We start from the raw sequence: 15400 nt of genomic DNA on the forward strand, positions 1-15400 counted from the left end.
AAAAGCAACTTCCTGGCTTCTAAAAGCAACCTAACGCAACGATCATCCTCATAGCAGGCACCTTCAGGGTGACCCTTACCAGTCTGCATCTGTATCATATCGAAAGAGGTACAGCTGAGAACGGTAAAGCGGCTCAGCATGGAGGTCTCAGCTATATATTGCAACAGTAGCTATGATCTCTGCTAAAGAATATCCGGAAAAAATCAGTAGATCTCTGTTGAGGGCTGGAAGGGTCCCATTAGCTTTTCAGTAACCATGTGTTGTGAGGCTCCAGGAGGTTTAAGTCGGTAAGTTCTGTCAATGCCCAATGAATTGTTCCTTTGATCTCATTGGATATCTCCTCCTCGAGAAAGAGAACCTGGATCATTCTTCAAGTCCTGGATCATTATTTTGTACTTAATTTGGATTTATAGAAAAAATCTTTATCACAATTTGGTCACATTCCAGTATGTAATACCAGTCTAGATATATTTTTTGAAAAATGAAAAGCGAATTGCATCTTTCGACTTTGGTTTTTGGACTGTTTTCGCACAAAAAGTTTGTACTTCCAAATGCCAGAACGAATACAATTGAATCAACTTTAGGAACTCTAGTGTGATTGAAGCTCTTAGTAATATCCATCAATTGTGTCCATTTAACTTAAGAAGTTCTCTTTCACATTTCAAACTGCGTATTTCCAATTAAAATATTGGACAGCTGACATTTTTTAACCAATCCCCCACATCATTCCATCCACTCAAAATGAACAGTACTTGACAAAATAACACATTGCCCTTCAACGCAGCAAAAATCGACCGATCGAAAAGGCACTATTCGCTTCACAACGCTTCACAACTCGTCCGTGCCAGCGACAGTCAATCATGAGTGCGTGTGACATTTCTTTTATTATTTTGGCCGGTGGAACATTTTTTTTACTGCCGGCTGTTGCCTCTGTTCTACAAAACAATCAATCTGACAGTTGGCACACATGCCATTTGAATATGAAAGTTTGGGACGTTCGATTTTTTTGTTTGTTCTTCTTCCGAGCTTCTCCACAAAATAATGCTCTGTCTAAAATGAAAAGCACCGACGAGGACACACCAAGGACACACGGTTCGGCTTCGTTCCAACAGTCAAACGAACGGAACATTCCACCCAGAGCAAGCAAACGGGAAAACAATTTATGCTCTAAATATTTCAACCATCACTGGGGGAACCGTCCAGCAATGGTGTCCGACCGGGTTCGCGAAAGGACAAGGCAGCCAGTCCCGTTTGGACTGCAACTCGAGCCGAACGGCAAACAGCATCTCGTCCCAATGGCATTCGTTTGTTATGAGAGTAGAGGTGGAAAAGGTGAAGGAAAAATCAACCGAAAAAACGCACCCAACGCAAGTCAGCGCCATTCCAAACATAGTCATCATTCTAAACGATGGCGCTTTGGCGGTTTTGGCTGGCGGTGTCCTCGTCGGACGGTACCGAGACAGCTGGCACATTAGCTGGTAGGCAGGCAGGCAGGCCTGTACGCAAGAATACCAGGCAGATGAGTACAATAAATATTCGACTGAGTAATGAGAAGAATTCTCATCGTCAGTGTAAGCCTGGTGGAAAGCGCCGTCCGGAAAAGAAATGCAAAAGATCCTTCTGCTGTTACTGACATATGAAACCAGAAAGGGAAGAAAAGACACACAAAAAAAGGAAGCACATTCAGCCTGGAGGATTCTTTTTTCCCAGCTTCAGCAAACCCATACGCAGAAGACTGTTCTTATCTCCGGGCAACAAATAGCAGCCAGCTAGTCCGTAGGTTTCGGCGTTGAAACTGGCAAGCTCAAAATTCCCACGGTTCTTCACCATTCCCAGCAACCAAAACACACAGCCGATGAAATGATACTTGGCAAGCAGGGACGATGCTATTCGCCCTCGACGCCAACGCACGTGGCGGACGGCTTTCTTTTCTTCTGCCAACCGAAACAAGTGGGCGCATCCGGCACGATCCTTGACAGTGCCACCCATCGAAACACTGCTCCCGGTTCGTGGAAACCCAAAACTGAAACTGAAAAATTTAATCGAATATCATATCAAGCGGGCGAACATTACAAAACCTTGCGGCCCACACCACCCATGGCCGACATGCATATAAGTCGCTAATGTAGCGTAAGGTGTACTTGATACCCACCGCCCACGTGGCGTCCGTGCACATTTTCCCAAAAGGCGATACGAAATGTCACCGGACTATCTGTGTGGGCTTGTGAGGGACGGCCAGAAACGCTGGAGTTGGTGGGATGGGGTGCGCTGTGTCACTATTGACAGGGTGGGAGTTTATTTTGAGGTAAGTCAGTCGAGTGTAGGAGCCCAAGGTGGTGTTTAGTTAACCTTTTCGATGGTGAAATTAGAGCCAAGACATGTGTGGCTCGAGGAGTATTAATGGTCAGAAAATTCACATTCTCGTTTCAATCTTAGACAGATATGAAAAAAAGAAGTAAACTACTACTTTAGTAGATATGTGAAGAATGCAACTTGCCATTAAATATAACGAAAAGAAAAGTGATATTGTGGCCAAGAGAGCTGAAAAATAAACTCAAAAACATCGTTTTGGACTCATCATGCACAGTGGTACAACATTAATCTATGAGAGGACTTTTCAATGTCGGTGTACTTCAAAATGGTAAAAGCACAGATTACTTTCGTATTTTACATTTTTATAATAAAATTATGTTAATATGCTAAAATTTACATATATTTGTTGTATTCGTGAATTTAACATTTCACAGTCATGGAATAAAACCGTAATAATAAATAAATCAATAAATAAATATATCATTAAAGCATAGATCCCAACGCGGTTCGGTGACCGAAGCGATAGCAAAGCCGAACTTCACAACGCAGGATTGGGGTTCAAATCCCATCTACACCGAGCACTAACTATCCAGCTATGGGTAAAATCAAGTCTCGGAATGCCATAAATAACTGGCTTCGATCATTCGAGGTTGTAGTGCTCAAGAAGAAGAAGAAATGGTAAAAGACTCGAGAAGGCACACCCCCCCCCCCCCCTGACAAAATTTGTTAGGCACTATAGGATATACGCCTAAAGGTATGCAATCCGCAGTACACGTTGCGAAAGCTTCACAGTGTGCTTTCAGTGTGCTTTCAGTGTGGTCAAAATTGGATTAAGAAAATCGAATAAAATATTGTTATTATTTGATTAGAACCCCCTCTCCGCTAACCCTACCATTCATTTTAGCTTACTGGGGCTTCGTAATAATTTTCGGTCGCACTAGGGGTAAACAATCGGGCCTAAAACATGCACGGCGTTCTCGGACGGTAACGGAACAGTAATTCGATGAATACTTGTTACCTTGGATTGATATTCAGCAAAGGAGGAAACATAAGAATATCATAATCGCAAACCACTTCTTACAATGTATATTATCTTGCTCTACTCGCTGTCCAGTAACAGTATTCAGGAAATATGCACAATGTTTATATCAAATGGGTTTTGACCATACAGAAATCCCACTTTACAACAAACATGACAGGCCACAGTGCTGCACACAAAAAATTCTAGTGGGGGCCTTCTCGAATCTTTTACCATAAAAACGTTTAGACTTCAAGATTTTTACTTTCCAACATTTACAAGCTTTAATTGTTTTTTTTTATCCAATATAGTATTCACGACTGGAGGCGCGATTTTAAAAAATTCTGCGAGCAAACAAATATCAAAGATTTTTTTAAATGTTTTTGTAGCCTGAATAAACAGAAATTTGCTAATAAATAGCAGCTTTATTATAAGAGCAAAATTAACAAATACGTCTGATTTACAATCAAACAACTATATGGCCACATTCTACCTGAGGTTATATTCTCCTTTCCTATGAATCAAACTATAAACAGCCAAGAGTACGATGTTCGAAACCGAGCTACGATTAATGATGGTTAAAAAACGTCAATCAAATTTATACAGTTGACTTGGCTCTCTGGATATCCAAGACTGATTTTTTTAAACTTCTGAATCATGTTGAATCGCTTTTTAAACACAATATATCCGAACCATTTTGCTGAACACAGTTTGTCCAAAGGCATCCCATAGTGCATGGTACGAATGATGTAAACGCCTAAATGGCTGCAATCGGTTTAACAGAATGATGTGTAGAGAGCAAACAACTCTTTTTTTGCTAAAATTGTGTAACATCCAAAGCTAGATTGCACATTAATTTAATTAAATTGAAGTTTTTATTTGTGACACTTGAAGTTAAGCAATTTAAAAAAGATAAAGTATATTTGAAGTTAATCAAACAATGATAATTCTTCTTCAAAAGTAAAATACAAGGTTTTACTTGAAAGGTCATAGTTTAAAAACTATTTTTTTAACATTTTATTTAAGGAAAAGATAATACTGAAGAAGCTGTGAGATAAAGAACTGTTGGAGAGAGATTTTTTGAAAGACAATTCACCATATCGCATTGATCAAACCAATCAAATCCAGAACTGAAATGGAACGGTCTGGGTCCCCTGAAAGCCTACTCCCACCGTCAACACCACACAGCACTAGAGAAAAGCACGAAGCAAAGAAAACCGACCGAACAGCAGCATCAAATAAAGGAGTTTCCTACTTTCCTTTTTCTCCCACCCGTATTTGATTTCTTCGTTTTGTGTGTGTGTCGGTTTTTTGTTTTTGTTTTTGCAGCATAAGTACATCCTTGTCTTTATTATCGGATCGTTTCTTAAGTCGAAAAATATGGCCAGCTAGAGACGGTAGAGCTAAGCCACCACACGCCTCGTGCCAAAAAGAAAACCCTTTCTCCCAGTGATGCGAAAGTAATGAGAGCGGAAAAGCGGCTTTTCTTGTCCCTTTATGTTTACCCACCGGACCGGTACCGGAGCAGGCGGAAAACGAAAAGAAAAACGAGACAAAGATTCGCAACGTTTGCGTGAGAAAAACAATAACTCTTTCGCTTCATCCGTCGGGTGGCAGGCAGTTGAGCGGAAATTGATTTATGCTCACATGTGTGGTGGTGGATGTCTGGGTTTTTGCTTTTCAATTTTCCATTTTCCACTTTTTTGGGTGCTGGGAGAGGTTTCGGGTTTTCCTCCTCCCGGCAATTATTTTCACATTTGTCTTGTTCGCTCTCGAAACTCGGTGGGCAACTCGGCGTTCATCGACGCCATCCACTGAACCGTGGTTTTGATATTGAACTAGAAAGTTACTTCAGCCCGGTCGAGGTATGAAACTCCTTCGAGAAATGTCCCCCCACCTGGCGTTCTCAATATAAATCCCGGTTCCAGATTTTCCACACATTGCTTAGCCTGATGTAAAAGAAAATCCGCTCTCCGTTTATCCGTTTATTGTCTACATTTGCTACCTCCTCTAGTCGCACGTGGATTTCTACCGTCCGTAAATCTCCACGGTAAAGTTGAACCGCTGATAAGGCTTCGAGGTAAGCTTGAGCGTCACATTGGATTGGTTCACGCCACCGGAAACGATACCAGCGTAGCCACCGTTTCCGGCCGGAACGTTATCGCGGGCGTAGATAGCGGTGATGTTCGGTGGCCGGTATGCACCCTGTGGGAAAAGTTGCAAGAGTACGCGTTAGGCTACCAGGTCTAGCACTGGATGACTTCGGGACACTGGGCCCATTCTTCCAGCAGTACTGTACATACCGCTGCTGGCAGATAGCGATAGATGCTGCTCTTCTCCGGCACTGGCAGCGAGTTGTTCACGACCACGGCATAATTTAGCAGACGATCTCCCGACGTTCGGCGACCCCACTGACGACTTTCGCCATAAATCAAAACGACCGAAACACTTAGAAAAATTACCAAACAACACGCGATCGATTTCATTTTAATTCCTTCCAAGGGCTTTACGAAACGTTTACTCTATCACTATTCGATCTAGAGCTAATTAGACACTGCCGACTACCGGCAACCCGTGTCACCGCTTTTATACCGTCCACTATCGCCCTGCCAATCATCAATCAGCCGTACAACACTGTTACACAAAACACAGCCACTTGACGATTCTGATTCATGTCCGGCGTGTAGCACTGTGCCCGGAGTGCAACACTTCAAACACAGCGCCGACAGTGACGAGAAAACATTGGCAGGTACTTCATTCACCACATGTGCCGTAGTAGTTGAGGATATCTGGAGCTGTAAAGCAACGGAGTCGCAGCTCAAGTGGTCGAAGCCCTCCCCTACACGTTCAGCCTCGAAATACAGAGCCGAGCGTCTTTGGTTGAATAAACGATGAGACAGTGACCAGCTTCGAGCACATCGAACGCCATTGGTTTTGGACAAAACCGCCCACAGGCAGTGAGGTAGTGTATAGGACTGGGGAGGGATGTCAGTAAACATATGTTCACCTTACCATGTAACAACGTACAATACAATCTTTTCCTCGTGCTCACTTCACTCTCTCTCTCTGCATCGTGATAGTGAAATATTCAACAAGTTTTCTTCTTCGGCCAAGCCATTCGCCCGGCTGGACATGGTTGTTGTTTGCTGTGTATCAGGGATAACCTTAAAAGTCAGTGTGCTGATGAATAAATAAGGTTTAGTTGATTCTTTTAGTGCAGGCTGAGCATGGTTCTTCTGGGTTGCGTTTTTGGGTGGCCACTTTGATAAGGACTGTTTGATGTCTGCAGTATGTCATTTTGTGTGATCGGCTGAGGAGTCTTTGATAGCTATTTTTACGGGTAGATGAGCAATCGAGGCAAATTTGCACTCGACATGGATATTTAATTGGTTGAACATTGTTTTAGTGTTGTTTTCACCTGAGAAAATATTTGGGTGAATTTTCTTTATGCTTCTTCGATAATTTCAAGTATTTATTTACTTAAAACCGCCTTATAGGACTTAACAATCTAAAATCCTTCTTCTTAAAATTCCACATTCAAAAGCATTGATGGATTTGTTGAAACCAAAGTTTTGACAAAGTTCGTTAGATCGTTTAGACATGACCAACGAGGTCGTTGTTTACATGACATGACCAGCGAGGTCGAATTTATGACGATCGTTCTCAATACGTAGCATAAAGAAAGATATTCCGGACCTTGATTGCATATATTTCACCTTTACGAAATTTTGCTTAAAACAGAACTTGACAATTACGTCTTCTCATCTCTTATCCTGATTCCTAGTAATAGCGCGTATTTAAGCGTATCTAGATCTTGAAAATTGGGTAACGTAACCAGGTCTCTCGTGCTGGCTAGATTGTTTGATCCAATATTTCATGCAGCCATCAGATATCACTTCAATAAATTCTAGTATCAAACGTTCCAACCTAGAAAAGAAAGTCCTTATGCCTCTTTCTGATCGCGCTAAAATCCATAGTCAAAAAAATTTGGCTTTGAAATAATATTCTCATAGTGCTTCGAGAAAGCGTAAAATTTGTTCCTCGTCTTTTTTTTCTTTCTTGGACCTCTTCTTAGGTTGTGCCTGCCATTTCTGGCTTACTAGACTTATTGACACCGCATAGTTGGTTAGGCATTCCTCACTATGGAGGAACGGCCTAAATGAGATGCTAACCTCGGTCCTGCTGTTTGAAGACCACTGTCGCATCTACTACCGGGCCGCGCTTTGTTCCTCATAAGATGAGATAATTGAGTCCGGGTAACTTACAGACCAGAACACTTTTCAAAACAGTTAGGACGAATAACCCTTAGAACCAATCTACAAAAATATCAACCAAAATCAATATTGAAGGCAACTGGCATCGACTCAGGAGTTCATAGGTCTATGGTGATCGTTTTAGCGTACAGTTTTGATATTTGAACATCAAACCCATTTCAGCTAGAAAGTATTTTCAAATTATGCATACAGAATTGAACAAGAATTACCTTAAAATAACTATCAAACCTATAAAACAATAGTCGTTTTAATGTAAAGATGTACCTGTTTCCGGAAATAACGAAGCAAAGTCTACAAAAATGAAAAGTAATAAAAAAAATTTATAAAAAAATATTTAAAACATAAAAAGACAAAAGTTAAGTATAACTAAAATTATTTCAGTTCAAAAATACTATTAAAGCTTAAGAAGCTAAGTAAAACCTGAAAGTCAAACAAAATAATTCATCTGAACTCTTTTTATACTTAAGAGAAACAATAAACTGTAAATAAAATAACAATAAAATAATTTTATGCAAATTCTCTAAAATATTTTTCTGAATAAAAACATGATACGTAGTTTAAAAAAAATAATTCGGTCAAGTTTTCTTACCTTAATAATTTCCGCGAAGAGACTCAAATACTCGTGCTTACAAGTGGATCACTTTCACGGCACAATGCGTTTTACGATCTTTTTGGTTAACAATTAATTTTTACTTTAAACACTTCACGCACTAACACACGCACACACGCTTCGTATTCACTTTTTTGCACATCAATTTAGATATCCAATTTACTGAAATTTCACTTCACTTAATTTTGATTAACCGCATCACTTCACAACTGAATAAATACGAAAAAATTAAATACTTTACTTTTATGATTTTTATTGCAAATGATTATAAAAATTCCATTTTTTTCATAAATGTGCTAGTCAAAATTCCCAAAATCTCTTCTTCTATTTTATTTTTTCATCACCACAATTCATCCGCAAATAAACACCAATTTTCGTTGGATGCAAATTTAATGGAATTATTCAATTCATGCTCCAATCCAGTGATTTCCTTTGTGCTTTAGTTACAGAACACATTTTCTTCATCGTTTCTTGCCTCGTTTTTTTTTTCACTAAGCCCATTCTTCCTGCCCTTCGGCAAATCGATTATTCCGGCAGACTTAAGCCGGAAGGCACCACACGAACGAATACACACGCGAGTACTTATATTTTGTGGCCGTACAGCCCCGCCGTCACAAAGACACAAAGGCCCCCTTCCTTACGGACTGTGCAGCCATCCACAAAAGACACCAGAAAATATTGGTAGGTGAAATTAATTCCAACGTAATAAGCGCTCCCACCGTTTGGTCGGTGCGTTAAACACGTTTTAAGTCATCATTATTTATGCTACCGATTTATGCTAATTAGCTTAAGTGCCCAGGGTCCCCTTCAATATACCTGGGGCACCGATCGCTGCAAATGACTTTTACGGGCTTCCACCTGAGCTGAGCCGGGTATGGGACGGGTACTAAGCTCTGTATTGGTACACACCATTTAATAACTGAAGGACAATGTTTCAGACGATACTAATGACTGAAGAAAGTTTTTATTTTAATGAAGGATTTTTTTTTTCAACCACAAGTATTCTAGGACCCGGAATCCTTATAAATCTTGCCGAGCCTCGTTTTAATGAACTTCCAATTACAGGTGTACGAGTGTGCATCGAACAAGAAACGCACAGTGAAATTAATTTTAAAAATGATTAATTGTGGCCTCCATCAAAAGCTTTTGAGAACAAAATCAGCACATCGTTGATTAAAATTGATCACCGAAGGATCCTCGCAGCCTGTGATTCTGCAATCAAACCGATTGAAACGTATCGAGTTGCGGAATCTGACGTTGCTCGTAATTAACCGCAAAAAAATGCTCAATTAGTGTCCAATTATGATCGCAGTTACTGCCGTCCGGTATGTAATTACCTTTTTCCGCAAATAATTATTGCTCATACTACAGTCTATGAAAAAATGTTCACACAATTTTAGCTTCTTTTGAGATTGCCTTTAATAAATTGCGTGTATGTTTTTCCAGGGAAACGACACTGGAATGTGTAAGTAAAATAACAGTGGAATAACAATCAGGTTCGGGTGAAATGCGTCAAGCCGGTTCAGAGGAAATTGGAGCAACATTTTATGCAACAATATTTGTCTATGATTGACTAGCTCGATTTTCCCATGCATACTGTTACTGTAGCGTACTGTTTCAGGGAACAGCTATTTAATTTAATTTGAGTTGACCAATACCGATTGCAAGCAGAAAAAAGTTGATTACCGATAACAATATCGGTAAGTACCTGTTGACACTGTTTATAAAAATAAATACTTGAAAGCTATAGTTGACGATAAACTTAGCTTATCGACCACATTGAAAACGTTGTAAAGAACATTAGGAACAGACATTATCCGCTACGGAATGATTCAATAATATTATTGCCCACAACTGAATTGTTGTCCGACATTTTTGTTCCTGGCAACTGAAACACAACTTAATTAAGACTACAGAACAAAGGAAAACGAGTTTCGTACCAGACTATGGTTTTTATAGACACTTTAGTGACGGGAAGTTTGCCATCATACCTCACACAAAGGATAGTAAGGGAAAGAGATATAGAAACATCACTACTCCATACGGAGAGCTAACGCTCCAAGAGTGCCAAACTACATGACGGAAAGGAACTCCACAAACTGCTTGTTCCACAAAGGAATCCAGTGGTACAATAAGTGTGAAAGTGGAAGTTGTCCATTTGTGAGTACAGCATCTGAGTTGAAAAAATTGTGCTCAACGTGTATCAGAAGAAGCAGTTTTCAAATAAGTGAGCTGTCAATTATTAAAATAAATTGTGAAAGAAATCTTAAAGGTCTTAAACTTCTTGAAAAACCTTTTTCGAATATCTCCTGTTTGGTTGCTCGCTCCATCCTATGTTCTAGGGCAATGGAAGGTCAGATCAATTGGCCAAAAAGGGCGCTTCGGAAGGGTCTCTTTTTGATAAGCTTATCCTTCCTCACAAGCACATGTGAGCCCCACAGTCTCTCTGCATGGCTCGGTAGGACAGAGCGCACCAGGGACACAGATAATCTTGAGAGGTTTTTAAATTCAATCCCTTCCTAAATATCCTTGAAGCCTTGGTTCGACAGCATCTCCGAAGATCGTGCCGTCATTTGAATGATGTCTAGGCTTAGGTCTAACGACTCCAAAGCATGTGGCTGTAGCCTCGGACCTAGCTAGTTTTGCCGAGCTTCTGGTAAGCAAGTTTAGTTTGTCTATAATATGTGTTGTACCTCGCTTGTATGTATGATGACGAATGGCTGGATAAATTTATGAATGAGTGCGATGATAGAGGAGGCTTGATGTGGCATAGAAGAACACAAGAAGAACACCCTCCAAGAAAGGACGTGTTTTCCATACCACATAGATAACTCGAACATCTCAATCTACTGTAGTAGGGGTTAGAGGTGGGATCATCACAGTAGCGGGTCAAGATATTTGGAGGCCCCCAGCGGAATTTCAGTTGAGGCCCCTCTAATTAGAGGAAAACAACAGGATTTCCCACGCCCAAGAGACCCTGCTAACCGACGAGGCTCCGAGCGGCCGCTCGTTCCGCTCCTAGGTTGATCCGCTACTGGATCATCATCATCATCTCGACACAACCACATCGATAAACTGCAGTTTAAAGTTCAAAATTTCCTTTCCAAATTTAGTCAAATGTTATAAAAAGCTATCTGCCTAAAACAGTAATTGCTTTAAAAGTAAATAACTTTGGCTCATTAATTCCCGGGCAAATATTATCACTATAATCATCATTAGCTGCAGCTAGCGCTGACCAGTCCACTCTCCCAATTTATATTTTCCAGACCAAACAGTAGAAAAGTGGATGAAACACATTAAAATAAAATTTTCCAATTCAAAGGGCTTGTAGAAGAAGATAAAACAGACCGGACTCATAACCAAAACTCAGCCTAGCACGGCAGACAGAAGCGCAAAGGACAACCCGGCCGGCCATTCCTCATTTACTTTATGCAAACGGGTTGCAAAGTACTGCAGCCCAAATCATTCCGCATCCGTCTCGGACCAATGCACACAGTTCTGTAGACAGTTTCGGAGCTTCGAAACTTTTTCTTTTTCGTACACTCTTCTACCGGTAGCAACTCATTCCCGGCACTCGGATTCTCAGATTTTTTGCACACTTCACTCCAGAGACTCATTAGTGTTTGTGTGTTGGAAATTATTATTGCACTGTACAGTGCTGCAGTTTCGCTTGGTCGGTGTGGAATGGGACTGCAGAGGGTTTAAAAACATTAAATATTATTTTTCCCATCTCATTTCTCGAGTTTACATTTCCTTTTTCTGCCCCCGGCAATTTTTTCCCGCCCATCCACCAACAAACCACACCAAGGAGAAAAACACAACGAACCATGCTTGCACAGCACACGCCTGTTTGCACATTTGCGAGTTAATTTCATTAAACATTCCACGAAAAATCACTACACAGCACGCTCGCTCAATGCTTAGAATGGTGTTGCAAATGTGTACCCGGCCACTCAAGAGGTCTGCCCTTTTTTTCCTGCCCTGCCCAACCGTGGAAGCAAAGGCGAAAGGAAATCCCGAACCCCCGGCAACAATCATCAATCATAATCACAGGGGCGCATATGGCCTATTCTGCTGAAGTGCTGATGGAAAACTTTCCCCCTAAAGCGAACGAACGTTCGTTCCCACTCACCCGGGGCGAACGAACCTTCGTCAGGTTTCGAAACCACTTAATGACACTTTTGAAAAATTGTACCAGCAAGCAACCGAGCCGGATTGGGGTTAACTTTGGTGTGTTTCGTTTCGTTTGCCCGGAAAGAGCGGGATCATATTTGCATAACCAGCTCCCGGTATCAGATGGAAAAGCATCTTCTTGCCAAAAGGTTTGCAACATCCCAAAAGTCATTCTTCGTGCCAGTTTGCTTAGTCCAGTCAAGCTGTGAAAGCTATTTTTCTACCAGATTTTTCCATAACTGCACACCAAAGCCAACAACATAGCGAGCTTTTTCGACCGATATCCCTACATCCGCGTGACGGACGCATCTGCAAAATTGTTCCACTTGTCCCATTTTCCGACCTTGCAAAAGCACATTTGGATGGAGAGAGAGAGCGACTGACGGAGGAATGTGGAATGTTTGCATGAATTTTTAAAATGCAGTTCACAACCACCTCCCCTATCAGTCCTCCCGTTCTCCTCCCCCCCCCCCACCACCCTTTTCCCGGGGTGGCCCGGTTTGTGTGGTAGAACGAGTTCAAGGTCACCCGTCACAACACACAACATTGGTCTCGTGTCGCATGTCGGCATTGGCACGGATCGGTTCTCACACTGCACACGCATACAGATGCAGCGGTGGTGTGTCGCTTGTGTGGAGATGTATGTGGGAAACATACTGTTTCTACATAACATATGGGGCTACAGCCCCATATGAATAATATAGCCTCGGCAGAACGACATTAGCAGGAAGCAGCTGGCTGCGATGTAAACTTGACGAAGGATTTTAATCACTTTCTTTTGGGTAAAATGAAAGCTCCTTTTCAAGACACTTCTTTAAGCTATTTCAAGATCGCAAACATTTGGCGTAACTTGCACGTAACTATCTCTCGTCGTCAGCTGTCAATCGCAGTTCTGTCGATGCTGGGTTTTGCATAAGAAGCTGAGGATGTGTTGGTGTGTTTTGGTGATATGTTTTGCTTCTATTGCGTCACTTCTCTCTTTTCGCACGGTACAGGCACGCAAACACACACAAACACACACATAAAAGGTACGCACACGCATTCACTTTTGCATCTTCACACAGAACGCACAACGCTCACACAGGGTGATTCATATATTTGTGGCGATAGAAAGGATAACCACAACACTAGCCTTGTTTGTGCTTTTCTTCTCACTCTTTATTGCAGTAACGTACACACACACACACACACAAGTAGATTAAATATGCCCACACACACAATGATGCTCGGGATGAGGGTTGCTCTTGAGATGCTTGAGATGAAGAAGGGATGTTGCTGATGAAGGAGTCGCATAATACGCCCCTTTCTCCAGCATCCAACGATGGGTCCTGTTCGAAGTGTTAGAGGAAGCATAAAACTTTTTTTCCCCCAAATCGATCCTGAACATCGATAAAATTAAGCCTGAACGATAAGCTCTTTTCTCACGACTTGGTAATAGCCACCAGGCGCCTCCATTGGTGTCATTTGCACTTCACTCTTCAGCAGCGCGGGAAATAGGCTTTACAATTTGCTCTATCATTCTTTATCAACTATATATGCCGCAATGCTCGCAAACACTTATTTAAATCACTTACATTTTGCACACTTTCACAACTTTCACCCTAAACACTTTGTTCCCGACTTGTACCTTCGAGCAGGTGGTTTTCCCACCAAACCACTCAACCTTTCGATCGCATTTGTTTCGAAAACACGTCTCAAGTGTCACCCTCCACAGAACACAGCCGGGTGGTGGTGGTGGTGGTCGAAGGGAGGAGGATATCTTCAACTAGCTGCTCCTGCTCTGTTCGGCGGACCCACCAAAAAAGGCGTACCAAGCGCGTGACAAAGTGTAATCCTACGAACCGCACCAAATCTACATCTCGACTGACGACCGACAGCCGCAACCGGAGTAAAGGGCCGTTGCGTGTGCGAGACTTGAGAGAGAGCGAGAGTGTAAATGCATCGTGCCTTCGCTTCGTTGCTGAGTATCCTTTCGGGTGCCGAGAGAGTGAGTGCACATCACGTGAGGCGCGAACCTCAGCTGACAGCAGCTTGGTGCTAGCCTGACAGGCGGACACCAGCAATGCAAAAGGAAAACAAACATGGCAGCGACTCTCGCTCTCTATCTGCTCATTGCTCTCTCATAAGGCGAGTGCTCTCTGTACGTGGTCACGTGTGCATTCGTTACACGCTGGAACACACGCGTGGGTGTCAACAAACGGGTCCTATCAAGAGAGAGAAAGAGAGAGAGAGAGGCTGGAACGTGCCGGGAGAATACGTGAGCGTACCGTGTCCTGCGCGAGATGATGATGAATGGGACCAGAGCACGACTCAGCTGTGCGTTTTATGAGCCAGCATAAAATGGTAGCAACAAACAAACAATGCGATGCTGGAGCGTTCGCAAGATGAGCGAGTGCGAGAGCATAACAAATTGGCGCTTTTCACACTCGCGCTGCCGAAGAGTTTGCGCGGTAACGGCATGGAAGTCTAAACAATCAGCTTGCAGATGACGCTGGTGAGTGTGTGGTAGTGTACACTGTAAAGTGAGCTTCCTATGAAGTTTGAAATTTGTTGTAACGGTTGCATTAAGTTAAAGAGTAATATATCTTTTTAAGTTGCCAGTTCTTGGACTTAAGCATTTTTTTTAAATAATTTAATCAATATAATTTTTTTCGTACGCTTTAAAGCAGTAATGAATGTTTTGGATTTGAAAGTCAACTTATTTGTTAATAATATTTATTTATTTATTAAGTATTACGGACTGATGCCGTATAGTCACCACCGCGTGTGGTGACTGTGAATTAAATTCACGAAAACAAACAATCAAAGAAAATTGACTAGGCATTTCCTCCTAGTCATTTGCCATATCCCGGGCATGCTCGGTTGTGTAGTGAAGATGAGATTTGTTAATAATATATTAAACAACAAATTATTTCAACTGCAATGTCTTTCATAGCAGAACAGAATGACTATGCTCGCATTATAATTCTTGAAAATTTGCTGAGGTGATGATATGAAACGTATGTGTGGGAT

General features: G+C 41.7%; 1 protein-coding gene and 1 long non-coding RNA gene across 2 annotated transcripts in view; both read right to left on the reverse strand.

The window, feature by feature from the left end:
• LOC118516335 overlaps positions 1–8414 on the reverse strand; it is a 101065-nt gene extending 92651 nt beyond the window's left edge. Inside the window, exon 1 of the long non-coding RNA XR_004907853.1 lies at positions 8195–8414. This is a non-coding gene — a long non-coding RNA (uncharacterized LOC118516335). The remainder of the gene's footprint in view (positions 1–8194) is intronic.
• Positions 5276–5906, reverse strand: LOC118516334 (probable salivary secreted peptide). The gene is made up of 2 exons (XM_036062143.1): positions 5635–5906; positions 5276–5536 (listed from the first exon to the last, which is right to left on the reverse strand). Exons 1-2 carry the CDS (start codon positions 5815–5817, stop codon positions 5360–5362), a joined length of 360 nt encoding a protein of 119 aa, XP_035918036.1. The 5' UTR covers positions 5818–5906; the 3' UTR covers positions 5276–5359.
• Positions 8415–15400: the final 6986 nt, after the last annotated feature.

The sequence above is a fragment of the Anopheles stephensi genome, unplaced genomic scaffold (genome assembly GCF_013141755.1).
Source record: "Anopheles stephensi strain Indian unplaced genomic scaffold, UCI_ANSTEP_V1.0 ucontig280, whole genome shotgun sequence".
Lineage (NCBI taxonomy): Eukaryota > Metazoa > Arthropoda > Insecta > Diptera > Culicidae > Anopheles > Anopheles stephensi.